Genomic DNA, 27,989 nt, shown 5'->3' with positions numbered 1-27,989 from the left:
TCCTAAACACTTCTTTAATCTACTCAAAGAATTGAAGGAGAAACATTCGGAGAAAGGAACATGAAAAGACTAGGGAATTCAGTCAATCGTTCTCAGTTGCTCCATGGCAGGTATATTCTTTTCTCTTTCTTTTGTTTTCTTTTGAACCAATCATTTAGCTTTTCCAGTGACAAAAAAACTGTGATATGAAACAAGATTTTGCAGTAATTCAAGTATTTTGAAATCAAAGATTCAACAACTTTTAAGTTTTCTTTAAAGGATTTCAAGAAATTGATTAAAAGATTCAAGAAATTTAAGGTTTCTGTCAAGAAATCATGGATTCTTGAATTCAAGAAGTTAATGTTTTTGTCAAGAATTTTCAAGAAACAAAGAGTCTTAAACTAAAGATTCAACAAGTTTATGTTTTCTTGTTGGTTTCATGTAGAGCCATTAATGATTTTACTTTAGTTTCTGATACTATTCTTGTTATTGATACTGTTCTCGGATCATTGCTAATTTGCAGTTCTTCTTTTACATTGTTTAGTGGCAAAACCAGAATATATTTTTCATTATTTATTCACGATCTGAACTAGGTATAAATGCCCAATACATGTGATTCACTACTACTAATTTCCTGCTTAGCATGCATGCATTTGTGGTTGTTACTTTACAAGCTTTCCAGTTTCAATTTCACTTGTAGTTTATCTACATTCCACAAACATATTCTAGATATTCAAACAATGTGGTGAGGAATACTTTGTGCATCCATGGGCCTTTGTTATCAAACTTAAACTTCTGAATTTGTTGGCTATCCTTGCACATCGACTTTTGTGCACCTTTTTTGTTAAAAAAAAAAATGATGGAGCACTTTCCCTGGGCTCTTGACTTGTTCAACCAACTACTTTCTCCAGCTTTGGTTTATTAAGTCACCTATTCGTTTATGAAGGTATGAGTTGGGTTGGGCATGGGATAGATCTGGCCTGTAACTTGGCGGGGCAAATTCGGATGGCATATGCGACCCTCTCTGTGGGTCATATATGCAACGGGGTTTTGCAGCCATGGCGGTGCTTGCATCTCATGCCCGTTGTTCCCAAACCTGCGCCTCTCTCGGTTTTCTTTATGGCTTGGTTTCTTTCTCTCTCGGTTTAGGATGTAAGGTTTCTGAATCACACAGATTGCTAATCATGATTATTGAATTTCTTGATTGTTGGTATCCTTTTTCCATATATATGTTGGATGACTAATATTTTGTGGAGGGTTCCAACTAATGGTTAAAGTGGCAATTTCTTAATGTTGAGAATGATTAAAAAGGGTACTCGAATGTAATCTGTGCGAACACTTTGGAAGGATATCATGTTGCTATTCATCTTTTTCATACTGATTCATGTTCATGTGGCAAATATGCATACATTCATACACTTGCTCCGTCCTCCAGTCACGCAATTGCAATTGATCAAAGTTGCACCTGAAATTACTTTGACTTTTACTGATTGTCTTCTTTCATGCTCATACCTTGTCATGCTTTGGCTTTAATGGTTTTTCCTTTCATGCTAATACCATTTGTCATGAGTAACAGCTTCCTCATTTATAGTGAAGCAAGATGCTGAACTGTTCTTTAATGTGCCATTATATTTTGCAGCCATCCTCAGAAGGATGAGTCACCTTCCTCTTACCCGAGTATGTATGCATTTATACAGTCAATGGGTATAGGATCGTTGATCAAATGAATTCAACAAAATAATTCACTTGTTTTTGCAGGATGACAAACTGGAGCTTACAGGAGCTTCTTAGGCTTTATGTTAGGAACTTGAATTCCAATTCCAACTCACAACTCCTTGATGTCCATCAATTAGCTCGTATGCTGCCATCTTCAAGCAATTGCAGGTGATGTTCTCTTGAGCCTACTGTCTCCCTTGCACTGGTTTTAAAGTTACTATTAACTTCCACTAAATGCCTATGATGTTCATTTGTGCTATGGTTTGGTAGACTGTTGGAAGGTCATACATGCCACAAGCCAGATTATTTCATGCAATTAGTGAATTGCATCATATGATTTGCGAATATCCTCTTTTGCAATGACATTTCTAGGTTACTCCTTTCCAAATAATCAATTGTTCATTTATTTAGAAGCATGATGCTAACACGTTATTTTTTTAATGTGTCGTCCTATCTTGCAGCCATCCCCAAAAGAGGCATCATCTCTCTGTTACTAGAGTATGTCTTCATTCATACAATCAATGGGATTTTGGAGATAGAAATAATATTGAAAAATATTTTCCTTGTCATGCAGGATGGTGAATGTGGTACTGATTCACGAGATTTGTTGGTGCTGAGCCAAGTTGTCATGCAGAATACACTATACAACCTGAAACAAGACCAGCCGATGCAGGTTTGTCTAGATGCTTGTTCTAGCAGTATATTGGTTATCGTTCAGCATCTTCACTAATCCATCCTCTGTGCTGGTTAAATTACTTGCATTGCATGTGTTTTCATATCCAAATAGATGCAAGAACGCCAGAGCAAGGGCGTCTTAAGCTACGTGTCAGGAATCTATATTCCAAGTCACAACTACTTGGCATTGATCAATTAGCTCACCTGCTGTCATCATGTGTCATCATCAGGCAATTGCAGGTGATGTTTCTTTGAGTCTACTTTCTCTTCTGATTCAAAAGTTATTATGGATACACAATACCTTATCATGTTCATCTGTCTTATGGAGAGGTGAAATAGGGCAAGGTCTTAATTCACATAAGTGAAGATGATTGTTATTAAGCTGGACTAGTTCGTATGGAATTAGGGTATTCCTCAACTATTGTGATTTCTCGTACTTAACATTTCACTAACTTTTTTCTTGCTTAAGGTTTTTTTAATTTGAAAGACTATCAATTATTCATTTATAGTGAAGCAAGACGCTGAACTGTTCTTTAATGTGCCATTATATCTTGCAGCCATCCACAGAAGGATGTTAATAAGAGTCACCTTTCTCTTACCCGAGTATGTATGCATTTATACAGTCAATGGGTATAGGATCATTGATCAAATGAAGTTAAGAAGATAATTCACTTGTTTTTGCTGGATGACAGATCTAAAACTAGTCCGAGGATATCTACTGCTGCCGAGCCAACTCGTAATGAACCAAAAGCTATACAATATAATGTGGGAACTGGTAATACTGGTTCACTTTACATGCTCTTTCCTCTATCTTTTCCTGGTGTGCTTTACACTTGTTATCATTTCACTACCACTGCTGGTGATGATTCAGTATGCTTGCTGAAAACTTGCATGAAATTTTATTGGCTTGTTATGAAAGTCGTTGGCGGATAATTTGAACCGAAAATATAGAATAAGAATATCTTTGAGAAGCTCTGGCATAATGACCAAATCTTGAAGTGGTTGGTGTGTTATTAGAATCTGAAGCTAAAATGTAATTTAATTGAACTCCAAGAGTACTTCATATTAATATTGAAATCACAGAAACAAAACCTTGCATTTGCGCAATCTGCGATGGAGACCAGAAAAGTTTATATTAAGTTGGCTTTTCAACCTGTAAAGGTTCCTTTAAAGATGGTGCAAAGGGAGGAACTTGGATTTAGTCTTAGGGTCCTAATGTGGGATGTTTGTGATGCTAGACAAGTTTCAAAGGTAAGCTGGTGTTACAACAAATACAGAGAGTTACTTACCATTTTGCAAGTTGTGTCTAACCAAATTTAGCACACATGATTATCATGCTATGATTGCTCTAGGGAACTATGTGAAAAGCCTCTTAAATTAAGATTCAAAATTTGCTGGCTGCTTCATAATAGAGTCCATTGTTGATGTGCTGGTATTAGGCTCTTCAACAAGTTCCAATTCTACAAGTTTTAATTCCAGCTTCTGAATCCAAGAACTTATGCTGGTGCATGAAGCGACATGAGCTGCTAATGTTTTATCAAGCATGGTGTTAGGTAACAATATTTTCTCAATCATGGTGTTAAGTAACATCTTCTGAATTTCATGGCTACTTGTTGGCTTGCAGAAAATGTCGAATCGAGTAGATTGATTTTAGCAACCATAACATCCAAAACCAGCTCAAAGGTTGGAGATTCCAATGCTTATGGTGATCGTGGACTTCCATCATAGCAAGGAACATAGTTGCATCTTCAGTATGTTTTCATGTGGTTTAATTGCTTAATTTTTTTGAATCATGGCTTATATTTTGATCAATATCTTGTTCCTGTAGAGGGGTGCTCCTACCAAAGGACCAAGACAAGATTGATCGTGTGTGTTCACGACATCAACATTCAGTCAAACGCTTTGCTGAATGTGAATGACTCAAGCAAGGTAACATAAATTTGGCAGTTGACATTCAAGGTATGACTTTTTCTTTTTGGTTGTTATGCTTGATGTATTTCTTTTTGGGTTAATTTTGTGCGATTGATGTCTTTTTTGATTCTTTTTGTCTTTTCACTGTTAGTGATTGTGGGTTTGTTGTGATTGATTTGTGATTTTTGGGGTTTTATTCAAAATGATTTACGTGTTTGTCTTATGAGTTATTCGTGATTGTGGGTACTTTTTGGATTGATTGTTTTGTGATTTGTGGGATTTTATTGTGATTGTTTATTTGATTGTGTTGTTTTTGATTATCGATTGTTTTTGTGGGTTATGATTCTTGAATTTCTAGTTTCTTGGAATTTATTTTAATTTTGTCTTGTAATTAGTTTTGTGATTGTGGGCTAGTGCAACTCGTGTGATATTTGAAATAGTTTCTTGGACCTTTCTTTGTTGCCATGATTATTCACTTTTTTTGGGTGAATTTGGTGTGATTGATGTTCCAATATTTGGTTAGTTTTCTGGGTGTTTGAATCTTTTGATGTTCTAATGGAATTTCAGTAATTAATTATGTGATTGTTGGTTTTTTTTTTTTTTGATTGATTGTTGTGCGATTTGTGGGATTGTATTCTGGTTGGTTATGTGATTGTGGTGTTTGTGTTCTCATTGTATTTGTGTTGTTTGTAGTGTAATTTGACCTGTGATTGTGGTTTGACCTGTGATTGTGGTTTGTCTTCTGATTGACTATTATTGTGGGTTTTTTTGTGAGTGTTGTGTGATTTCGGGATTTTTATTGTTTATGTGACAATTTGTATTCTGATTGTTTGATTGTTCTTGGTTGTGGGCTTGTTTAGTTACTTGAATTGTGTGACTAATGTCTTATGATCTTTTTTTCTTCTGATTGTTCGTGATTGTGGGTTTTTTGTGATTGTTGTGTGATTTGTGGGTTTTCATTCACATTTTTTATGTTGTTTGTGCTTTTTGTGTTTTGATTGTTTTTGTGACTGTGTGTTGTGTTGGTTTGCATTGTTGTGTGACTTATTGTTGGTTTTGGTGCAATTTGATGACCTATTTGCTTGTTCTTGTTTGTTGGATTCGATCTTTTGTTTCTAATTAGTTTGTGATTGTGGGATGCCTTTTGTGATTCTTGATTGTTTCTTGTGGATTATGATTTTTGAATTTTTAGTTTCTTGGAATTTTATTTTAATTTTGTCTTGTAATTAGTTTTGTGATTGTGGGTTTGTGGTGCAAGTGATATGATATTTGAATCAGTTTCTTTTGTGGTGTGATTATTGATTTTTTCTTTTGGGTTAATTTGGTCTTTGATGTTCTAAATGTTTGGTTAGTTTTTTCGATGTTTGATTATTTTGATGTTCTAACGGAATTTTAGCTTAGTTTTGTGATTGAGCGTTTGCTTGCAACTGGCTTGATATTTGAATCTGTTTCTTGGACTTTTCTATTTGGTTGTGATTCTTGATATTATTTGGTTAATTTGGTCCAATTAAAGTTCTAATATTCACTTAGTTTTCTTGGTGTTTGATTCTTTTGAGTTGTTGTAATGGGATTTCATCCCCTTGCTATTATTGAGACGTAGCTTCATGGAGCTAAGTATTTCGATGTTGGTAGCAGTGTTTGAAGCAGGAGCATTGTGGTTAACGTAATTTTATAGTTTCATGGGCTTGCTGCTGCCCATCTTAACGAAACGGTCAACAGTAGTTCGCTTCACAAATTCTTTTTCCTTGCATCCTTGTTTCATGTATTGTTGACCTTGTTGCTTTTTCTTCCCTATAGGTCGCTTGTGTAAGTGCTGCTCTCAAGGACACCAAGTTTGGCGCGTAAGGGCGCAAAGATCTTTTTGCTTTGTTTTTTGTGTTCTCATTGTTTTTGTGATGTTGAGTTGTGTTGTTTGCTTTGTTTGTGTAATTTATTTTGTGTTTTCGTTGTATTTGTGCTCTTTGTAGTGTAATTTGACACGTGATTGTGGTTTGTGTTCTGATTCACTATGATTGTGGGTTACTCCTTTCCGAATAATCAATTGTTCATTTATTTAGAAGCATGATGCTAACACGTTATTTTTTTAATGTGCCATCCTATCTTGCAGCCATCCCCAAAAGAGGCATCATCTCTCTGTTAGTAGAGTATGTCTTTATTCATATAATCAATGGGATTTTTGACATAGAAATAATATTGAAAAATATTTTCCTTGTGATGCAGGATGGTGAATGTGGTACTGATTCAGGAGATTTATTGGTGCTGAGCCAATTTGTCATGCAGAATACACTATACAACCTGAAACAAGACCGGCTGATGCAGGTTTGTATAGACGCTTGTTGTTTCCTCGTGAGCAGTATATTGGTTATCGTTCGGCATCTACACTAATCCATCCGGTGTGTTGGTTAAATTACTTGCATTGCATGTGTTTCCATATCCAAATAGATGCAAGAATGCCCAAGCAAGGGCGTCTTAAGCTACGTGTCACGAATCTGAATTCCAAGTCACAACTACTTGGTATTGATCAATTAGCACACCTGCTGTCATCATGAGGCAATTGCAGGTGATGTTCCTTCGAGTCTACTTTCTCTGCTGATTCAAAAGCTATCATGGATACACAATACCTTATCATGGTGAGCAAATTTGTCATGCAGAATACACTATACAAGCTGAAACAACACCAGCTGATGCAGGTTTGTATAGATACTTGTTCTTTCCTAGTGAGCAGTATATTGGTTATCATTTGGCATCTACACTAATCCATCCGGTGTGCTGGTTAAATTACTTGCATTGCATGTGTTTTCATATCCAAATAGATTCAAGAATGCCAAGGCAAGGGCGTCTTAAGGTACGTGTCAGGAATTTGAATTCCAAGTCACAACTACTTGGTATCAATTAGCTCACCTGCTGTCATCATCAGGCAATTGCAGGTGATGTTCCTTTGAGTCTACTTTCTCTGCTGATTCAAAAGTTATTATGGATACACAATACCTTATTATGGTGAGCCAATTTTTCATGCAGAATACACTATACAAGCTGAAACAACACCAGCTGATACAGGTTTGTATAGATGCTTGTTCTTTCCTAGTCAGCAGTAAATTGGTTATCGTTCGACATCTTCACTAATCCATTCGGTGTGCTGGTTAAATTACTTGCATTACATGTGTTTTCATATCCAAAACCAGCTCAAAGGTTGGATAACCCAATGCTTGTGCTAATCGTGGACTTCCATCACAGCAAGGAACATAGTTGCATCTTGAGTACGTTTCATGTGGTTTAATTGCTTAATTTTTTGAATCATGGCTTATATTTTGATCAACATCTTGTTCCTGTAGAGGGGTGCTCCTACCAAAGGACCAAGACAAGATTGATCGTGTGTGTTCACGACATCAACATTCAGTCGAACGCTTTGCTGAATGTGAATGACTCAAGCAAGGTAACATAAATTTGGCAGTTGACATACAAGGTATGACTTTTTCTTTTTGGTTGTTATGCTGGATGTATTTCTTTTTGGGTTAATTTTGTGCGATTGATGTCTTTTCATTCTTTTTGTCTTTTCACTGTTAGTGATTGTGGGTTTGTGGTGATTGGTTTGTGATTTTTGGGGTTTTATTCAAAATGATTTACGTGTTTGTGTTTTTTGTGTTCTTATTGTTTTTGTGATGTATGGTTGTGTTGTTTGCTTTGTTTGTGTAATTTATTTTGTGTTTTCGCTGTATTTGTGCTCTTTGTAGTGTAATTTGACACGTGATTGTGGTTTGTCTTCTGATTCACTATGATTGTGGGTTACTCCTTTCCAAATAATCAATTGTTCATTTATTTAGAAGCATGATGCTAACACGTTATTTTTTTAATGTGCCATCCTATCTTGCAGCCATCCCCAAAAGAGGCATCATCTCTCTGTTAGTAGAGTATGTCTTCATTCATACAATCAATGGGATTTTTGAGATAGAAATAATATTGAAAAATATTTTCCTTGTGATGCAGGATGGTGAATGTGGTACTGATTCAGGAGATTTATTGGTGCTGAGCCAATTTGTCATGCAGAATACACTATACAACCTGAAACAAGACCGGCTGATGCAGGTTTGTATAGACGCTTGTTCTTTACTAGTGAGAAGTATATTGGTTATCGTTCGGCATCTACACTAATCCATCCGGTATGGTTAAATTACTTGCATTGCATATGTTTGCATATCCAAATAGATGCAAGAATGGCAGAGCAAGGGCGTCTTATGCTACGTGTCACGAATCTGAATTCCAAGTCACAACTACTTGGTATTGATCAATTAGCACACCTGCTGTCATCATTAGGCAATTGCAGGTGATGTTCCTTCGAGTCTACTTTCTCTGCTGATTCAAAAGTTATCGTGGATACACAATACCTTATCATGGTGAGCAAATTTGTCATGCAGAATACACCATACAAGCTGAAACAACACGAGCTGATGCAGGTTTGTATAGATGCTTGCTCTTTCCTAGTAAGCAGTATATTGGTTATCATTTGGCATCTACACTAATCCATCCGGTGTGTTGGTTAAATCACTTGCATTGCATGTGTTTTCATATCCAAATAGATGCAAGAATGCCAAAGCAAGGGTGTCTTAAGCTACGTGTCAGGAATTTGAATTCCAAGTCACAACTACTTGGTATCAATTAGCTCACCTGCTGTCATCATCAGGCAATTGTAGGTGATGTTCCTTTGAGTCTACTTTCTCTGCTGATTCAAAAGTTATTACGGATACACAGTACCTTATTATGGGGAGCCAATTTTTCATGCAGAATACACTATACAAGCTGAAACAACACCAGCTGATGCAGGTTTGTATAGATGCTTTTTCTTTCCTAGTCAGCAGTATATTGGTTATCGTTCGGCATCTACACTAATCCATTCGGTGTGCTGGTTAAATTATTTGCATTACATGTGTTTTCATATCCAAAACCAGCTCAAAGGTTGGATAACCCAATGCTTGTGGTAATCGTGGACTTCCATCACAGCAAGGAACATAGTTGCATCTTTAGTACGTTTCATGTGGTTTAATTGCTTAATTTTTTGAATCATGGCTTATATTTTGATCAATATCTTGTTCCTGTAGAGGGGTGCTCGTACCAAAGGACCAAGACAAGATTGATCGTGTGTGTTCACGACATCAACATTCAGTCAAACGCTTTGCTGAATGTGAAAGACTCAAGCAAGGTAACATAAATTTGGCAGTTGACATACAAGGTATGACTTTTTCTTTTTGGTTGTTATGCTTGATGTATTTCTTTTTGGGTTAATTTTGTGCGATTGATGTCTTTTCATTCTTTTTGTCTTTTCACTGTTAGTGATTGTGGGTTTGTGGTGATTGGTTTGTGATTTTTGGGGTTTTATTCAAAATGATTTACGTGTTTGTGTTTTTTGTGTTCTTATTGTTTTTGTGATGTATGGTTGTGTTGTTTGCTTTGTTTGTGTAATTTATTTTGTGTTTTCGCTGTATTTGTGCTCTTTGTAGTGTAATTTGACATGTGATTGTGGTTTGTCTTCTGATTCACTATGATTGTAGGTTACTCAATTCCAAATAATCAATTGTTCATTTATTTAGAAGCATGATGCTAACACGTTATTTTTTTAATGTGCCATCCTATCTTGCAGCCATCCCCAAAAGAGGCATCATCTCTCTGTTAGTAGAGTATGTCTTCATTCATACAATCAATGGGATTTTTGAGATAGAAATGATATTGAAAAATATTTTCCTTGTGATGCAGGATGGTGAATGTGGTACTGATTCAGGAGATTTATTGGTGCTGAGCCAATTTGTCATGCAGAATACACTATACAACCTGAAACAAGACCGGCTGATGCAGGTTTGTATAGACGCTTGTTGTTTCCTCGTGAGCAGTATATTGGTTATCATTCGGCATCTACACTAATCCATCCGGTGTGTTGGTTAAATTACTTGCATTGCATGTGTTTCCATATCCAAATAGATGCAAGAATGCCCAAGCAAGGGCGTCTTAAGCTACGTGTCACGAATCTGAATTCCAAGTGACAACTACTTGGTATTGATCAATTAGCACACCTGCTGTCATCATGAGGCAATTGCAGGTGATGTTCCTTCGAGTCTACTTTCTCTGCTGATTCAAAAGCTATCATGGATACACAATACCTTATCATGGTGAGTAAATTTGTCATGCAGAATACACTATACAAGCTGAAACAACACCAGCTGATGCAGGTTTGTATAGATAGTTGTTCTTTCCTAGTGAGCAGTATATTGGTTTTCATTTGGCATCTACACTAATCCATCCGGTGTGCTGGTTAAATTACTTGCATTGCATGTGTTTTCATATCCAAATAGATTCAAGAATGCCAAGGCAAGGGCGTCTTAAGGTACGTGTCAGGAATTTGAATTCCAAGTCACAACTACTTGGTATCAATTAGCTCACCTGCTGTCATCATCAGGCAATTGCAGGTGATGTTCCTTTGAGTCTACTTTCTCTGCTGATTCAAAAGTTATTATGGATACACAATACCTTATTATGGTGAGCCAATTTTTCATGCAGAATACACTATACAAGCTGAAACAACACCAGCTGATACAGGTTTGTATAGATGCTTGTTCTTTCCTAGTCAGCAGTAAATTGGTTATCGTTCGACATCTTCACTAATCCATTCGGTGTGCTGGTTAAATTACTTGCATTACATGTGTTTTCATATCCAAAACCAGCTCAAAGGTTGGATAACCCAATGCTTGTGCTAATCGTGGACTTCCATCACAGCAAGGAACATAGTTGCATCTTGAGTACGTTTCATGTGGTTTAATAATTGCTTAATTTTTTGAATCATGGCTTATATTTTGATCAACATCTTGTTCCTGTAGAGGGGTGCTCCTACCAAAGGACCAAGACAAGATTGATCGTGTGTGTTCACGACATCAACATTCAGTCGAACGCTTTGCTGAATGTGAATGACTCAAGCAAGGTAACATAAATTTGGCAGTTGACATACAAGGTATGACTTTTTCTTTTTGGTTGTTATGCTTGATGTATTTCTTTTTGGGTTAATTTTGTGCGATTGATGTCTTTTGATTCTTTTTGTCTTTTCACTGTTAGTGACTGTGGTTTTGTGGTGATTGGTTTGTGATTTTTGGGGTTTTATTCAGAATGATTTACGTGTTTGTGTTTTTTGTGTTCTCATTATTTTTGTGATGTAGGGTTGTTTGCTTTGTTTGTGTAATTTATTTTGTGTTTTCATTGTATTTGTGCTCTTTGTAGTGTAATTTGACACGTGATTGTGGTTTGTCTTCTGATTCACTATGATTGTGGGTTACTCCTTTCCAAATAATCAATTGTTCATTTATTTAGAAGCATGATGCTAACACGTTATTTTTTTAATGTGCCATCCTATCTTGCAGCCATCCCCAAAAGAGGCATCATCTCTCTGTTAGTAGAGTATGTCTTCATTCATACAATCAATGGGATTTTTGAGATAGAAATAATATTGAAAAATATTTTCCTTGTGATGCAGGATGGTGAATGTGGTACTGATTCAGGAGATTTATTGGTGCTGAGCCAATTTGTCATGCAGAATACACTATACAACCTGAAACAAGACCGGCTGATGCAGGTTTGTATAGACGCTTGTTCTTTACTAGTGAGAAGTATATTGGTTATCGTTCGGCATCTACACTAATCCATCCGGTATGGTTAAATTACTTGCATTGCATATGTTTGCATATCCAAATAGATGCAAGAATGGCAGAGCAAGGGCGGCTTATGCTACGTGTCACGAATCTGAATTCCAAGTCACAACTACTTGGTATTGATCAATTAGCACACCTGCTGTCATCATTAGGCAATTGCAGGTGATGTTCCTTCGAGTCTACTTTCTCTGCTGATTCAAAAGTTATCATGGATACACAATACCTTATCATGGTGAGCAAATTTGTCATGCAGAATACACCATACAAGCTGAAACAACACGAGCTGATGCAGGTTTGTATAGATGCTTGCTCTTTCCTAGTGAGCAGTATATTGGTTATCATTTGGCATCTACACTAATCCATCCGGTGTGTTGGTTAAATCACTTGCATTGCATGTGTTTTCATATCCAAATAGATGCAAGAATGCCAAAGCAAGGGTGTCTTAAGCTACGTGTCAGGAATTTGAATTCCAAGTCACAACTACTTGGTATCAATTAGCTCACCTGCTGTCATCATCAGGCAATTGTAGGTGATGTTCCTTTGAGTCTACTTTCTCTGCTGATTCAAAAGTTATTACGGATACACAGTACCTTATTATGGGGTGCCAATTTTTCATGCAGAATACACTATACAAGCTGAAACAACACCAGCTGATGCAGGTTTGTATAGATGCTTGTTCTTTCCTAGTCAGCAGTATATTGGTTATCGTTCGGCATCTACACTAATCCATTCGGTGTGCTGGTTAAATTATTTGCATTACATGTGTTTTCATATCCAAAACCAGCTCAAAGGTTGGATAACCCAATGCTTGTGGTAATCGTGGACTTCCATCACAGCAAGGAACATAGTTGCATCTTGAGTACGTTTCATGTGGTTTAATTGCTTAATTTTTTGAATCATGGCTTATATTTTGATCAATATCTTGTTCCTGTAGAGGGGTGCTCGTACCAAAGGACCAAGACAAGATTGATCGTGTGTGTTCACGACATCAACATTCAGTCAAACGCTTTGCTGAATGTGAAAGACTCAAGCAAGGTAACATAAATTTGGCAGTTGACATACAAGGTATGACTTTTTCTTTTTGGTTGTTATGCTTGATGTATTTCTTTTTGGGTTAATTTTGTGCGATTGATGTCTTTTCATTCTTTTTGTCTTTTCACTGTTAGTGATTGTGGGTTTGTGGTGATTGGTTTGTGATTTTTGGGGTTTTATTCAAAATGATTTACGTGTTTGTGTTTTTTGTGTTCTTATTGTTTTTGTGATGTATGGTTGTGTTGTTTGCTTTGTTTGTGTAATTTATTTTGTGTTTTCGCTGTATTTGTGCTCTTTGTAGTGTAATTTGACATGTGATTGTGGTTTGTCTTCTGATTCACTATGATTGTAGGTTACTCAATTCCAAATAATCAATTGTTCATTTATTTAGAAGCATGATGCTAACACGTTATTTTTTTAATGTGCCATCCTATCTTGCAGCCATCCCCAAAAGAGGCATCATCTCTCTGTTAGTAGAGTATGTCTTCATTCATACAATCAATGGGATTTTTGAGATAGAAATAATATTGAAAAATATTTTCCTTGTGATGCAGGATGGTGAATGTGGTACTGATTCAGGAGATTTATTGGTGCTGAGCCAATTTGTCATGCAGAATACACTATACAACCTGAAACAAGACCGGCTCATGCAGGTTTGTATAGACGCTTGTTCTTTCCTAGTGAGCAGTATATTGGTTATCGTTCGGCATCTACACTAATCCATCCGGTGTGTTGGTTAAATTACTTGCATTGCATGTGTTTTCATATCCAAATAGATACAAGAATGGCAGAGCATGGGCGTCTTAAACTACGCGTCACGAATCTGAATTCCAAGTCACAACTACTTGGTATTGATCAATTAGCACACCTGCTGTCATCATCTGGCAATTGCAGGTGATGTTCCTTCGAGTCTACTTTCTCTGCTGATTCAAAAGTTATCATGGATACACAATACCTTATCATGGTGAGCAAATTTTTCATGCAGAATACACTATACAAGCTGAAACAACACCAGCTGATGCAGGTTTGTATAGATGCTTGTTCTTTCCTAGTGAGCAGTATATTGATTATCGTTTGGCATCTACACTAATCCATCCAGTGTGCTCGTTAAATTATTTGCATTGCATGTGTTTTCATATCCAAATAGATGCAAGAATGCCAAAGCAAGGGCGTCTTAAGCTACGTGTCAGGAATTTGAATTCCAAGTCACAACTACTTGGTATCAATTAGCTCACCTGCTGTCATCATCAGGCAATTGCAGGTGATGTTCCTTTGAGTTTACTTTCTCTGCTGATTCAAAAGTTATTATGGATACACAATACCTTATTATGGTGAGCCAATTTTTCATGCAGAATACACTATACAACCTGAAACAACACCAGCTGATGCAGGTTTGTATAGATGCTTTTTCTTTCCTAGTGAGCAGTATATTGGTTATCGTTTGGCATCTTCACTAATCCATTCGGTGTGCTGGTTAAATTACTTGCATTGCATGTGTTTTCATATCCAAAACCAGCTCAAAGGTTGGAAAATCCAATGCTTGTGGTGATCGTGGACTTCCATCATAGCAAGGAACATAGTTGCATCTTGAGTACTTTTTCATGTGGTTTAATTGCTTAATTTTTTGAATCATGGCTTATATTTTGATCAATATCTTGTTCCTGTAGAGGGGTGCTCCTACCAAAGGACCAAGACAAGATTGATCGTGTGTGTTCACGACATCAACATTCAGTCGAACACTTTGCTGAATGTGAATGACTCAAGCAAGGTAACATAAATTTGGCAGTTGACATACAAGGTATGACTTTTTCTTTTTGGTTGTTATGCTTGATGTATTTCTTCTTGGGTTAATTTTGTGCGATTGATGTCTTTTCATTCTTTTTGTCTTTTCACTGTTAGTGATTGTGGTGATTGGTTTGTGATATTTGGGGTTTTATTCAGAATGATTTACGTGTTTGTGTTTTTTGTGTTCTCATTGTTTTTGTGATGTAGGGTTGTGTTGTTTTGCTTTGTTTGAGTAATTTGTTTTGTGTTTTCGTTGTATTTGTGCTCTTTGTAGTGTAATTTGACATGTGATTGTGGTTTGTCTTCTGATTCACTATGATTGTGGGTTACTCCTTTCCAAATAATCAATTGTTCATTTATTTAGAAGCATGATGCTAACACGTTATTTTTTTAATGTGCCATCCTATCTTGCAGCCATCCCCAAAAGAGGCATCATCTCTCTGTTACTAGAGTATGTCTTCATTCATACAATCAATGGGATTTTTGAGATAGAAATAATATTGAAAAATATTTTCCTTGTGATGCAGGATGGTGAATGTGGTACTGATTCAGGAGATTTATTGGTGCTGAGCCAATTTGTCATGCAGAATACACTATACAACCTGAAACAAGACCGGCTCATGCAGGTTTGTATAGACGCTTGTTCTTTCCTAGTGAGCAGTATATTGGTTATCGTTCGGCATCTACACTAATCCATCCGGTGTGTTGGTTAAATTACTTGCATTGCATGTGTTTTCATATCCAAATAGATACAAGAATGGCAGAGCATGGGCGTCTTAAACTACGCGTCACGAATCTGAATTCCAAGTCACAACTACTTGGTATTGATCAATTAGCACACCTGCTGTCATCATCTGGCAATTGCAGGTGATGTTCCTTCGAGTCTACTTTCTCTGCTGATTCAAAAGTTATCATGGATACACAATACCTTATCATGGTGAGCAAATTTTTCATGCAGAATACACTATACAAGCTGAAACAACACCAGCTGATGCAGGTTTGTATAGATGCTTGTTCTTTCCTAGTGAGCAGTATATTGATTATCGTTTGGCATCTACACTAATCCATCCAGTGTGCTCGTTAAATTATTTGCATTGCATGTGTTTTCATATCCAAATAGATGCAAGAATGCCAAAGCAAGGGCGTCTTAAGCTACGTGTCAGGAATTTGAATTCCAAGTCACAACTACTTGGTATCAATTAGCTCACCTGCTGTCATCATCAGGCAATTGCAGGTGATGTTCCTTTGAGTTTACTTTCTCTGCTGATTCAAAAGTTATTATGGATACACAATACCTTATTATGGTGAGCCAATTTTTCATGCAGAATATACTATACAACCTGAAACAAGACCAGCTGATGCAGGTTTGTATAGATGCTTTTTCTTTCCTAGTGAGCAGTATATTGGTTATCGTTCGGCATCTTCACTAATCCATTCGGTGTGCTGGTTAAATTACTTGCATTGCATGTGTTTTCATATCCAAAACCAGCTCAAAGGTTGGAAAATCCAATGCTTGTGGTGATCGTGGACTTCCATCATAGCAAGGAACATAGTTGCATCTTGAGTACTTTTTCATGTGGTTTAATTGCTTAATTTTTTGAATCATGGCTTATATTTTGATCAATATCTTGTTCCTGTAGAGGGGTGCTCCTACCAAAGGACCAAGACAAGATTGATCGTGTGTGTTCACGACATCAACATTCAGTCGAACACTTTGCTGAATGTGAATGACTCAAGCAAGGTAACATAAATTTGGCAGTTGACATACAAGGTATGACTTTTTCTTTTTGGTTGTTATGCTTGATGTATTTCTTCTTGGGTTAATTTTGTGCAATTGATGTCTTTTCATTCTTTTTGTCTTTTCACTGTTAGTGATTGTGGTGATTGGTTTGTGATATTTGGGGTTTTATTCAGAATGATTTACGTGTTTGTGTTTTTTGTGTTCTCATTGTTTTTGTGATGTAGGGTTGTGTTGTTTTGCTTTGTTTGTGTAATTTGTTTTGTGTTTTCGTTGTATTTGTGCTCTTTGTAGTGTAATTTGACATGTGATTGTGGTTTGTCTTCTGATTCACTATGATTGTGGGTTACTCCTTTCCAAATAATCAATTGTTCATTTATTTAGAAGCATGATGCTAACACGTTATTTTTTTAATTTGCCATCCTATCTTGCAGCCATCCCCAAAAGAGGCATCATCTCTCTGTTACTAGAGTATGTCTTCATTCATACAATCAATGGGATTTTTGAGATAGAAATAATATTGAAAAATATTTTCCTTGTGATGCAGGATGGTGAATGTGGTACTGATTCAGGAGATTTATTGGTGCTGAGCCAATTTGTCATGCAGAATACACTATACAACCTGAAACAAGACCGGCTGATGCAGGTTTGTATAGACGCTTGTTCTTTACTAGTGAGCAGTATATTGGTTATCGTTTGGCATCTACACTAATCCATCCGATGTGTTGGTTAAATTACATGCATTGCATGTGTTTTCATATCTAAATAGATGCAAGAATGCCAGAGCAAGGGCGTCTTAAGCTACGTGTCACGAATCTGAATTCCAAGTCACAACTACTTGGTATTGATCAATTAGCACACCTGCTGTCATCATCAGGCAATTGCAGGTGATGTTCCTTCGAGTCTACTTTCTCTGCTGATTCAAAAGTTATCATGGATACACAATACCTTATCATGGTGAGCAAATTTGTCATGCAGAATACACCATACAACCTGAAACAACACCAGTTGATGCAGGTTTGTATAGATGCTTGTTCTTTCCTAGTGAGCAGTATATTGGTTATCGTTTGGCATCTACACTAATCCATCCGGTGTGCTGGTTAAATTACTTGCATTGCATATCCAAATAGATGCAAGAATGCCAGAGCAAGGGCTTCTTAAGCTACGTGTCAGCAATTTGAATTCCAAGTCACAACTACTTGGTATCAATCAGCTCACCTGCTGTCATCATCAGGCAATTGCAGGTGATGTTCCTTTGAGTCTACCTTCTCTGCTGATTCAAAAGTTATTATGGATACAAAATACCTTATTATGGTGAGCCAATTTTTCATGCAGAATACACTATACAAGCTGAAACAACACCAGCTGATGCAGGTTTGTATAGATGCTTGTTCTTTCCTAGTGAGCAGTATATTGGTTATCGTTCGGCATCTACCCTAATCCATTCCGTGTGCTGGTTAAATTACTTGCATTGCATGTGTTTTCATATCCAAAACCAGCTCAAAGGTTGGAAAATCCAATGCTTGTGGTGATCGTGGACTTCCATCATAGCAAGGAACATTGTTGCATCTTGAGTACGTTTTCATGTGGTTTAATTGCTTAATTTTTTGAATCATGGCTTATATTTTGATCAATATCTTGTTCCTGTAGAGGGGTGCTCCTACCAAAGGACCAAGACAAGATTGATCGTGTGTGTTCACGACATCAACATTCAGTCAAACACTTTGTTGAATGTGAATGACTCAAGCAAGGTAACATAAATTTGGCAGTTGACATACAAGGTATGACTTTTTCTTTTTGGTTGTTATGCTTGATGTATTTCCTTTTGGGTTAATTTTGTGCGATTGATGTCTTTTGATTCTTTTTGTCTTTTCACTGTTAGTGATTGTGGGTTTTTTGTGATTGGTTTGTGATTTTTGGGGTTTTATTCAGAATTATTTACGTGTTTGTGTTTTTTGTGTTCTCATTGGTTGTGATGTGGGGTCGTGTTGTTTGCTTTGTTTGTGTAATTTATTTTGTGTTTTCGTTGTATTTTTGCTCTTTGTAGTGTAATTTGACATGTGATTGTGGTTTGTCTTCTGATTGACTATGATTGTGGGTTTCTTTTTGAGTGTTGTGTGGTTCTTGGATTTTTATTGTTTATGTGACTGTTTGTATTTTGATTGTTTGATTGTTCTTTGTTGTGGGTTGCTTTAGTTACTTGAATTGTTGTGTGTTTTGGTGCAATTTGACTTAATTGTTCGAACGTGTTTCTTGGATGAGATCTTTTGTGTTCTAAATAGTTTATGTGATTATGGGTTGTTTGTATCTTTGTGTGATTTTGGTTTGTCTTCTTATTCTTTTTGTGATCGTGAGTTTGTCTTATGAGTTATTCGTGATTGTGGGTACTTTTCGGATTGATTGTTTTGTGATTTGTGGGATTTTGTTGTGATTGTTTATTTGATTATGTTGTTTGTGATTTCTCGATTGTTTTTGTGGGTTATGATTCTTGAATTTCTAGTTTCTTGGAATTTATTTTAATTTTGTCTTGTAATTAGTTTTGTGATTGTGGGCTAGTGCAACTCGTGTGATATTTGAATTAGTTTCTTGAACCTTTCTTTGTTGCCGTGATTATTCACTTTTTTTTGGGTGAATTTGGTGTGATTGATGTTCCAATATTTGGTTAGTTTTCTGGGTGTTTGAATCTTTTGATGTTCTAATGGAATTTCAGTAATGAATTATGTGATTGTTGGTTTTTTTTTTTTGATTGATTGTTGTGCGATTTGTGGGATTTTATTTTGGTTGTTTATGTGATTGTGGTGTTTGTGTTCTCATTGTATTTGTGCTATTTGTAGTATTTGACCTGTGATTGTGGTTTGTCTTCTGATTGACTGTTATTGTGGGTTTTTTTGTGAGTGTTGTGTGATTTCGGGGTTTTTATTGTTTATGTGATAGTTTGTATTCTGATTGTTTGATTGTTCTTGGTTGTGGGCACCTTGTTTAGTTACTTGAATTGTGTGACTAATGTCTTATGATCTTTTTTTCTTCTGATTGTTCGTGATTGTGGGTTTTTTGTGATTGTTGTGTGATTTGTGGGTTATCATTCACATTTTTTATGTTGTTTGTGCTTTTTGTGTTTTGATTGTTTTTGTGACTGTGTTTTGTTGGTTTGCATTGTTTGTGTGACTTATTGTTGGTTTTGGTGCAATTTGATGACCTATTTGTTTGTTCTTGTTTGTTGGATTCGATCTTTTGTTTCTAATTAGTTTGTGATTGTGGGATACCTTTTGTGATTCTTGATTGTTTCTTGTGGATTATGATTCTTGAATTTTAGTTTCTTGTAATTTTATTTTAATTTTGTCTTGTAATTAGTTTTGTGATTGTGGGTTTGTGGTGAAAGTGAGATGATATTTGAATTAGTTTCTTTTGTGGTGTGATTATTGATTTTTTCGTTTGGGTTAATTTGGTCTACTGATGTTCCAAATGTTTGGTTAGTTTTCTCAATATTTGATTATTTTGATGTTCTAACGGAATTTTAGCTTAGTGTTGTGATTGAGGGTTTGCGTGCAACTGGCTTGATATTTGAATCTGTTTCTTGGACTTTTCTATTTGGTTGTGATTCTTGATATTATTTGGTTAATTTGGTCCAATTAAAGTTCTAATAGTCACTTAGTTTTCTTGGTGTTTGATTCTTTTGAGTGTTGTAATGGGATTTCATCCCCTTGCTATTATTGAGACGTAGTTTCATGGAGCTATGTATTTCGATGTTGGTAGCAGTGTTTGAAGCAGGAGCATTGTGGTTAACGTAATTTTATAGTTTCATGGGCTTGCTGCTGCCCATCTTGACGAAACGGTCAACAGTAGTTCGCTTCACAAATTCTTTTTCCTTGCATCCTTGTTTCATGTATTGTTGACCTTGTTGCTTTTTCTTCCCTATAGGTCGCTTGTGTAAGTGCTGCTCTCAAGGACACCAAGTTTGGCGCGTAAGGTTTTCATGGTAATTCTATTAAAAGTTTTTTGATCTTCCAAATCTGAATTTCATGGCTGCTTGTTGGCTTGCAGAAAATATCGAATCGAGTAGGTTGATTTTAGCAACCATATCATCCAAAACCAGCTCAAAAGTTGGAAAATCCAATGCTTTTGGTGATTGTGTAATTCCATCATGGTAAGGGAACATAGTTGCAACTTCTGTACGTTTTCATGTGGTTGAATTGCTTAATTTTTGAATCATGACATATGTTTTGATCAATATCTTAGTTCGTGTAGAGAGGTGTTCCTACCAAAGGACCAAGACAAGATTGATCGTGTCTGTTCATGACATCAACATTCACTCACATGCTTTGCTGAATGTGAATGACTCAAACAAAGTAACATAAATTTGGCAGTTGACACACAAGGTATGACTTTTTCTTTTTGGTTGTTATGCTTGATGTATTTGTTTTTGGGTTAATTTTGTCCGATTGATGTCTTTTGATTCTTTTTGTCTTTTGATTGTTAATGATTGTGGACTTTTTGTGATTGGTATGTGATTTTTGGGGTTTTATTGATTTCTCGTACTTATCATTTCACTAACTTTTTTCTTGCTTAAGGTTTTTTTAATTTGAAAGACATCAATCATTCATTTATAGTGAAGCAAGATGCTGAACTGTTCTTTAATGTGCCATTATATTTTGCAGCCATCCTCATAAGGATGTTAATAAGAGTCACCTTTCTCTTACCCGAGTATGTATACATTTATACAGTCAATGGGTATAGGATCGTTGATCAAATGAATTCAACAAAATAATTCACTTGTTTTTGCAGGATGACAGATCTGGAGCTTACAGGAGCTTCTTAGGCTTTATGTTAGGAACTTGAATTCCAATTCCAACTCGCAACTCATTGACGTCCATCAATTAGCTCGTATGCTGCCATCTTCAAGCAATTGCAGGTGATGTTCTCTTGAGCCTACTGTCTCCCTTGCACTCATTTTAAAGTTACTATTAACTTCCACTAAATGCCTATGATGTTCATTTGTGCTATGGTTTGGTAGACTGTTGGAAGGTCATACATGCCACAAGCCAGATTATTTCATGCAATTAGTGAATTGCATCATATGATTTGTGAATATCCTCTTTTGCAATGACATTTCTTGGTTACTCCTTTCCAAATAATCAATTGTTCATTTATTTAGAAGCATGATGCTAACACATTATTTTTTTAATATGCCATCCTATCTTGCAGGATGGCGAATGTGGTACTGATTTTAGGAGATTTATTGGTGCTGAGCCAATTTGTCATGCAGAATATACTATACAACCTGAAACAAGACCAGCTGATGCAGGTTTGTATAGATGCTTGTTCTTTCCTAGTGAGCAGTATATTGGTTATCGTTCGGCATCTACACTAATCCATCCGGTGTGCTGGTGGTTAAATTACTTGCATTGTATGTATTTTCATATCCAAATAGATGCAGAATGCCAGAGGAAGGGCGTCTTAAGCTACGTGTCAGGAATCTGAATTCCAAGTCACAACTACTTGGTATCGATCAATTAGCTCACCTGCTGTGTCATCATCAGGCAATTGCAGGTGATGTTCCTTCGAGTCTACTTTCTCTGCTGATTCAAAATTTTATTATGGATACACAATACCTTATCATGTTCATCTGTCCTAGCAAGACGCTGAATTGTTCTTTAATGTGCCATTATATCTTGCAGCCATCCTCAGAAGGATGTTAATAAGAGTCACCTTTCTCTTACCCGAGTATGTATCCATTTATACAGTTAATGGGTATAGGATAAATGATCAAATGAAGTTAAGAAAATAATTCACTTGTTTTTGCTGGATGACAGATCTGGAACTAGTCCGAGGATATCTACTGCTGCCGAGCCAACTCGTAATGAACCAAAAGCTATACAATATAATGTGGGAACTGGTAATACTGGTTCACTTTACATGCACTTTCCTCTTATCTTTTCCTGGTGTGCTTTACACTTCTTATCATTTCACTACCACTGCTGGTGATGATTCAGTTTGCTTGCTGAAAACTTGCATAAAATTTTATTGGCTTGTTATGAAAGTCGTTGGCGGATAACTTGAACAAAAAATATAGAATAAGAATATCTTTGAGAAGCTTTGGCATAATGACCAAATCTTGAAGTGGTTGGTGTGTTATTAAAATCTGAAGCTAAAATGTAATTTAATTGAACTCCACCAGTACTTCATATTAATATTGAAATCACAGAAACAAGACCTTGCATTTGCGCAATCTGATATTAAGGTTGCTTTTCTGCCTGTAAAGGTTCCTTTAAAGATGGTGCAAAGGAAGGAACTTGGATTTAGTCTTAGTCTTAGGGTCCTAATAGGATGTTTGTGATGCTGGACAAGTTTCAAAGGTAAGCTGGTGTTACAACAAATATTTACCATTTTGCAAGTTGTGTCTAACCAAATTTAGCACACATGATTATCATGCTATGATTGCTCTAGGGAACTATGTGAAAAGCCTCTTAAATTAAGATTCAAAATTTGCTGGCTGCTTCATAATAGAGTCCATTGTTGATGTGCTGGTATTAGGCTCTCCATCAAGTTCCAATTCTACAAGTGTTAATTCCAGCTTCTGAATCCAAGAACTTATGCTGGTGCATGAAGCGACATGAGCTGCTAATGTTTTCTCAAGCTCGGTGGTAAGTAACAATATTTTCTCAAGTATGGTGTAACGTAACAATATTTTCTCGAGCATGGTGTTAAGTGATAATATTTTCTCAAGCATGGTGTTAAGTAACATCTTCTCAATTTCATGGCTGCTTGTTGGCTTGCAGAAAATATGGAATCGGGTAGATTGATTTTAGCAACCATAACATCCAAAACCAGCTCAAAGGTTGGAAAATCCAATGCTTATGGTGATCGTGGACTTCCATCATAGCAAGGAACATAGTTGCATCTTCAGTACGTTTTCATGTGGTTTAAATGCTTAATTTTTTGAATCATGGCTTATATTTTGATCAATATCTTGTTCCTGTAGAGGGGTACTCCTACCAAAGCACCAAGACAAGATTGATCGTGTGTGTTCACGACATCAACATTCAGTCACATGCTCTGCTGAATGTGAATGACTCAAGCAAGGTAACATAAATTTGGCAGTTGACATACAAGGTATGACTTTTTCTTTTGGGTTGTTATGCTTGATGTATTTCTTTTTAGGTTAATTTTGTCCGATTGATGTCTTTTTATTCTTTTTGTCTTTTCACTGTTGGTGATTGTGGATTTTTTGTGATTGATTTGTGATTTTTGGGGTTTTATTCAGAAGTATTTATGTGTTTGTGTTTTTTGTGTTCTGATTGTTTTTGTGATGTACGGTTGTGTTGTTTGCTTTGTTTCTGTAATTTATTTTGTGTTTTCATTGTATTTGTTTTGTTTGTAGTGTAATTTGACATGTGATTGTTGTTTGGCTTTTGATTGACTATGATTGTGGGTTTTTTTGTGAGTGTTGTGTGGTTTTTGGATTTTTATTGTTTATGTGACTGTTTGTATTCTGATTGTTTGATTGTTCTTGGTTGTGGGCTTGTTTAGTTACTTGAATTGTTGTGGGTTTTGGTGCAATTTTGACTTAATTGTTCGAACTTGTTTCTTGGATGAGATCTTTTGTTTTCTGTTTGACTATTATTGTGGGTTTTTTTGTGAGTGTTGTGTGATTTCGAGATTGTTTCTGTGAGAGTTTGTATTCTGATTGTTTGATTGTTCATGGTTGTGGGCTTGTTTAGTTACTTAAATTGTGTGACTAATGTCTTATGATCTTTTTTTCTTATGATTGTGGGTTTTTTGCGATTGTTGTGTGATTTGTGGGTTTTCATTCACATTTTTGATGTGTTTGTGCTTTTTGTGTTTTTATTGTTTTTGTGACTGTGTGTTGTGTTGGTGATTGTGGTTTCTTTGTGATTGGTCTGTGATTTTTTGCGGTTTTATTTAGAATTATTTATATGTTTGTGTTTTTTGTGTTCTGATTGTTTTTGTTATGTAGGGTTGTGTTGGTTTGCTTTGGTTTTGTAATTTATTTTGGGTTTTCGTGCAGTTTGTCTTAATTGTTCGAACTTGTTTTCTTGAATTTGATCTTTTGTTTCAAATTAGTTTGTGATTGTGAGATGTTTGTGATTCGCGATTGTTTTTAGTCGGTTATGATTCTTGAATTTCTAGTTTCTTGTAATTGGTTTTAATTTTGGCTTGTAATTAGTTTTGTGATTGTGGGCTTGTGCAATTGGTATGATATTTGAATTAGTTTCTTGGACCTTTTTTTGTTGTTGTCATTATTCACTTTCTTTGGGTGAATTTGGTCTGATTGATGTTCCAATATTTTGTTAGTTTTCTGGGTGTTTAATTCTTTTGATGTTCTAATGGAATTTCAGTAATTAATTATGTGGTGGTTAGTTTTTCTTTGATTGATTGTTCTACGATTTGTGGGATTTTATTCTGGTTGTTTATGTGATTGTGGTATTAGTGTTCTCATTGTATTTGTGTTGTTTGTAGTGTAATTTGATCAGTGATTGTGGTTTGTCTTCTGATTGACTATGATTGTGGGTTTTTTTTGTGAGGGTTGTTTGGTTTCTGGAATTTTATTTTTTATGTGATTGTTTGATTGTTCTTGATTATGGGCTTGTTTAGTTACTTGAATTGTTGTGGGTTTTGGTGCAATTTGACTCAATTATTCGAACTTGTTTCATGGATTAGATCTTGTCTTATAAATAGTTTATGTGATTATGGGTTGTTTGTATCTTTGTGTGATTTTGGTTTGTCTTCTCATTTTTTTTGTGATCGTGAGTTTGCCTTATGATTGTTCGTGATTGTGGGTACTTTTCGGATTGATTGTTTTGTGATTTGTGGGAGTTTATTCTGATTGTTTATGTAATTGTATTGTTTTGTGTCTCATTGTATTTATGACTGGGGGTTGTGTCGGTTTCTTTTATTACTGTGATTTATCGTGGGTTTTGGTGCAATTTGAGTTAATTATTGGTACTTGTTTCTTGGATTTGATCTTTTGTTTCTAATTAGGTTGTAATTGTGGGTGGTTGTTTGTGATGCTTGATAGTTTCTGTAAGTTATTCTATTTTTTATTTTGTTGGAATTTTGCTTGATTTTATCTTGTAATTAGTTTTGTTATTGTGGATTTTTGGTGCAACAAGTATGATTCTAAATTGGTCGTGGTGCTTGATGGTTTTTGTTTTTTGGTTCATTTTGTGTGACTACACCCTACTGAACGACGGCTTTGAGAAGTGCAAGGCTCAAACCAACAAGCTGCAAGGGTTAATAGAAGGATTCGATCTGAATCGCCTTGACCCCACTCTGGACGAGAATCTCGAGCCATATGCACCAGGGGGGAATTGGCCATTAAAGATGATGAGTTCGCAAGTTTGCTCGAGGAGATAGAAAGCTTAGATAGTTATGTCCTCAAAATTTTCATTTTGATTTTGACAATGTAGATCGAATATCTTTTGGCTCAGATTTTTTGTTAGACGATTTTCGATTTGTTAGAAAACTTGCATATTTTGCCAACTGTATCTACGATTAACCATTTGGTTAGCTCACATACTGTTCCTTTGGAAGTCGATTTATCACTTGCCAAAATTTTGACGTTACGTAGATTTTACTATCTTTCTCAAATCGACTGATTTTTCACAAATCCTACGATTTTTCTCAATTCGAAAGATCTTTCACAGATCCTACGATCTTTTTCAGATCGAATGATTTTTCGCAGATTCTAAGATTTTCTTCGGATCGAATGGTCTCTCGCTGTCTTGCTATCTTTCACAGATCAAATTATATTATGCAGATTAAAAAATGAAAAATTGACGAGTAATTTAAAATTCGTTGCAACATCGCTTTATAACAAGTAAATTTTATTTATTTTCGTACTAGGTACTTCATTTCAATTTCACTAATTATCAATTAGCGGGTGTTGGAAAAGTAAATGTGTGGATATATCTCGTTAAAACCACAAAAGAAATTTGATTGTTATTTCTTTTATCATCACTTTTGCAAAATTTCAAAGAACGTATATAATTGCACAAAAAGAGATTAATTGCGGGATATATATATATATATATATATAACATATAGAATGGTAGGAAGGTGATTACTAAAGGCTTTCTTCACTATAAAAATACTTAAGAAAAAAAAAATGTATAATTAATAGTAATTATCAATTATAGGACTTTGTAAAGAAGCAATTTATTTATAAAAATTATTGTAAAAAACAGCAGGGAGAGTGACTGTGGAGCATCCGCCAAAACTCGCTCCTTTCGTTTGAGCCGTTGCCAACGACCGGAACATTCACTTCGTGAAAGAGAAACTTTTTCTCAGTTACTGCCAAACTTGTGGGATTTGCTCATATTCAATACATTGCACGATGGTCTCCCCACAAATACAAATTTTAAACTCTTCAAGGCGTGGTTTGAGAAGGTCCAATTCGATACATGCCCATGCTTTGGAGAGCTTGGATGATTGAGCGTAGCGTCGTCAATCTGCAGAGGGGTTCCAATCGTGCTCGCCACCGTGAGTAGGATTTTCTTGCGGAACAGATGCGCTGGCAGCTCCGGAAAACTAACCCAAATCGGAACAGTTGACGACTCCTATGACGGCATGAAAGTGGGAGTCCACTTAAAGACACGTATTGGGTATCCCTGGATAAACCAAATACGGCGCAGCCACAGGCGAGAGTAATCTGCTTCACACGGTAACGAGGCATGTCTGTTGTTCAGCATACTAACCGTGAAATGGCTTTTGATGCCAGTTCCAGCGAGCAGTTTGTGCAGGATGCTATATGAAGGTGCTCCATGTGAAAATTTGTCGACCAGTGCAAATTTGAATGGAGCTGCAAGAACTTCGGTCTTAGGATCTGTGAACAGCAATGTAGGACCTTTGTCGCCAGTGAAAACTGTACCGATAGCGGGTGGTGGCGAATCCGCAAGGAAGTATTTGTGGGTTGTCGTTTTAGCGCTATTCGAGGCCCGTGATGGCGCAACAACTTCAGCGAAAGTTTTCTTCGGAAGGTTCGGCGTCGGGCTCGAGGAAACTGGCGGCTAAAAATGTTTGACTGAGTGAGTTGACCGGGTCAACTCAGTCAAAAGCGAGTTAAACTCGCCGGCCGCCGGTGGTGGAGTTTTTGGCAAGTCTCCGGTGGCCAATTCAGACTAGATAGTGGGTTGCGCCATGTCGAGGTGAGGCCAATGGTGGTGCTCTGCTAGCGAACCGACGACGGACGGCGGCAGAACGGCGTTGCGAAGGTTGGCGATGGCGGAAAGAGGAGAAACGTGAGATCTCTTCACTCCGGTGATGAAATTGGACGAAACGTGTCTCAATCGACTTGCAATGAGGAGGGGATTCAAACGCTGGTGGTCTACTACCGTGGGTCGCCGTGACGGTGGAGAATCGACAGCGGAGGCTAGCGGTGGTCGATGACTTAGCCCGTCGTCGTGCGTGTTTGAGCGGAATTGAAGTACTCATCAAGGCGATTCCAACGGTAT

At 36.5% G+C, this 27,989-nt stretch overlaps 1 protein-coding gene across 8 annotated transcripts; it reads left to right on the top strand.

The window, feature by feature from the left end:
- The first annotated feature begins 9 nt into the window (after positions 1-9).
- Positions 10-26,069, top strand: LOC105159619 (uncharacterized). 8 transcript variants are annotated; one of them, XM_088880137.1, is made up of 72 exons: positions 10-110; positions 1,619-1,656; positions 1,738-1,863; positions 2,157-2,193; positions 2,270-2,368; positions 2,483-2,610; positions 2,928-2,973; positions 3,063-3,145; positions 3,810-3,923; positions 3,995-4,121; positions 4,199-4,299; positions 6,079-6,122; positions 6,389-6,425; positions 6,502-6,600; positions 6,724-6,841; positions 6,933-6,971; positions 7,095-7,208; positions 7,300-7,338; positions 7,464-7,538; positions 7,614-7,744; positions 8,153-8,189; positions 8,266-8,364; positions 8,485-8,602; positions 8,694-8,732; positions 8,856-8,965; positions 9,061-9,099; positions 9,225-9,299; positions 9,375-9,950; positions 10,027-10,125; positions 10,249-10,366; positions 10,458-10,496; positions 10,620-10,733; positions 10,825-10,863; positions 10,989-11,063; positions 11,142-11,712; positions 11,789-11,887; positions 12,008-12,125; positions 12,217-12,255; positions 12,379-12,488; positions 12,584-12,622; positions 12,748-12,822; positions 12,898-13,473; positions 13,550-13,648; positions 13,772-13,889; positions 13,981-14,019; positions 14,143-14,256; positions 14,348-14,386; positions 14,663-15,231; positions 15,308-15,406; positions 15,530-15,647; positions 15,739-15,777; positions 15,901-16,014; positions 16,106-16,144; positions 16,421-16,989; positions 17,066-17,164; positions 17,288-17,405; positions 17,497-17,535; positions 17,649-17,762; positions 17,854-17,892; positions 18,018-18,092; positions 18,169-20,480; positions 20,560-20,662; positions 20,755-20,894; positions 21,174-21,219; positions 21,301-21,427; positions 21,721-21,820; positions 21,947-22,065; positions 22,194-22,239; positions 22,329-22,411; positions 23,050-23,159; positions 23,295-23,421; positions 23,498-26,069. In XM_088880137.1, the coding sequence occupies exons 10-15, from the start codon at positions 4,067-4,069 to the stop codon at positions 6,772-6,774; spliced, it is 387 nt and encodes a 128-aa protein (XP_088736263.1). In that variant the 5' UTR covers positions 10-110; positions 1,619-1,656; positions 1,738-1,863; positions 2,157-2,193; positions 2,270-2,368; positions 2,483-2,610; positions 2,928-2,973; positions 3,063-3,145; positions 3,810-3,923; positions 3,995-4,066; the 3' UTR covers positions 6,775-6,841; positions 6,933-6,971; positions 7,095-7,208; positions 7,300-7,338; positions 7,464-7,538; positions 7,614-7,744; positions 8,153-8,189; positions 8,266-8,364; positions 8,485-8,602; positions 8,694-8,732; positions 8,856-8,965; positions 9,061-9,099; positions 9,225-9,299; positions 9,375-9,950; positions 10,027-10,125; positions 10,249-10,366; positions 10,458-10,496; positions 10,620-10,733; positions 10,825-10,863; positions 10,989-11,063; positions 11,142-11,712; positions 11,789-11,887; positions 12,008-12,125; positions 12,217-12,255; positions 12,379-12,488; positions 12,584-12,622; positions 12,748-12,822; positions 12,898-13,473; positions 13,550-13,648; positions 13,772-13,889; positions 13,981-14,019; positions 14,143-14,256; positions 14,348-14,386; positions 14,663-15,231; positions 15,308-15,406; positions 15,530-15,647; positions 15,739-15,777; positions 15,901-16,014; positions 16,106-16,144; positions 16,421-16,989; positions 17,066-17,164; positions 17,288-17,405; positions 17,497-17,535; positions 17,649-17,762; positions 17,854-17,892; positions 18,018-18,092; positions 18,169-20,480; positions 20,560-20,662; positions 20,755-20,894; positions 21,174-21,219; positions 21,301-21,427; positions 21,721-21,820; positions 21,947-22,065; positions 22,194-22,239; positions 22,329-22,411; positions 23,050-23,159; positions 23,295-23,421; positions 23,498-26,069. The 8 variants fall into 8 exon arrangements, with proteins under 8 accessions (XP_088736263.1, XP_088736266.1, XP_088736267.1 ...); XM_088880140.1 differs by lacking the exon at positions 6,079-6,122; XM_088880141.1 differs by lacking the exon at positions 6,079-6,122 and having other exon boundaries at positions 4,199-4,329; positions 6,389-6,416.
- Positions 26,070-27,989: the final 1,920 nt, after the last annotated feature.

The sequence above is a fragment of the Sesamum indicum genome, linkage group LG4, assembly GCF_026168435.1.
Source record: "Sesamum indicum cultivar Baizhima isolate 11 linkage group LG4, ASM2616843v1, whole genome shotgun sequence".
NCBI classification, from domain to species: domain Eukaryota; kingdom Viridiplantae; phylum Streptophyta; class Magnoliopsida; order Lamiales; family Pedaliaceae; genus Sesamum; species Sesamum indicum.
This window is presented reverse-complemented; position numbering and strand designations above follow the sequence as displayed.

Bases quoted from the DNA above. Each gene is read 5' to 3' on its own strand.
- LOC105159619 (XM_088880137.1), top strand. From the start codon at position 4,067: ATGCTTATGGTGATCGTGGACTTCCATCATAGCAAGGAACATAGTTGC. The intron at 4,300-6,078 runs GTAACATAAATT...TCTTCCCTATAG, and splicing joins ATGTGAATGACTCAAGCAAG to GTCGCTTGTGTAAGTGCTGC. The intron at 6,601-6,723 runs GTTTGTATAGAC...ATATCCAAATAG, and splicing joins AACAAGACCGGCTGATGCAG to ATGCAAGAATGCCCAAGCAA.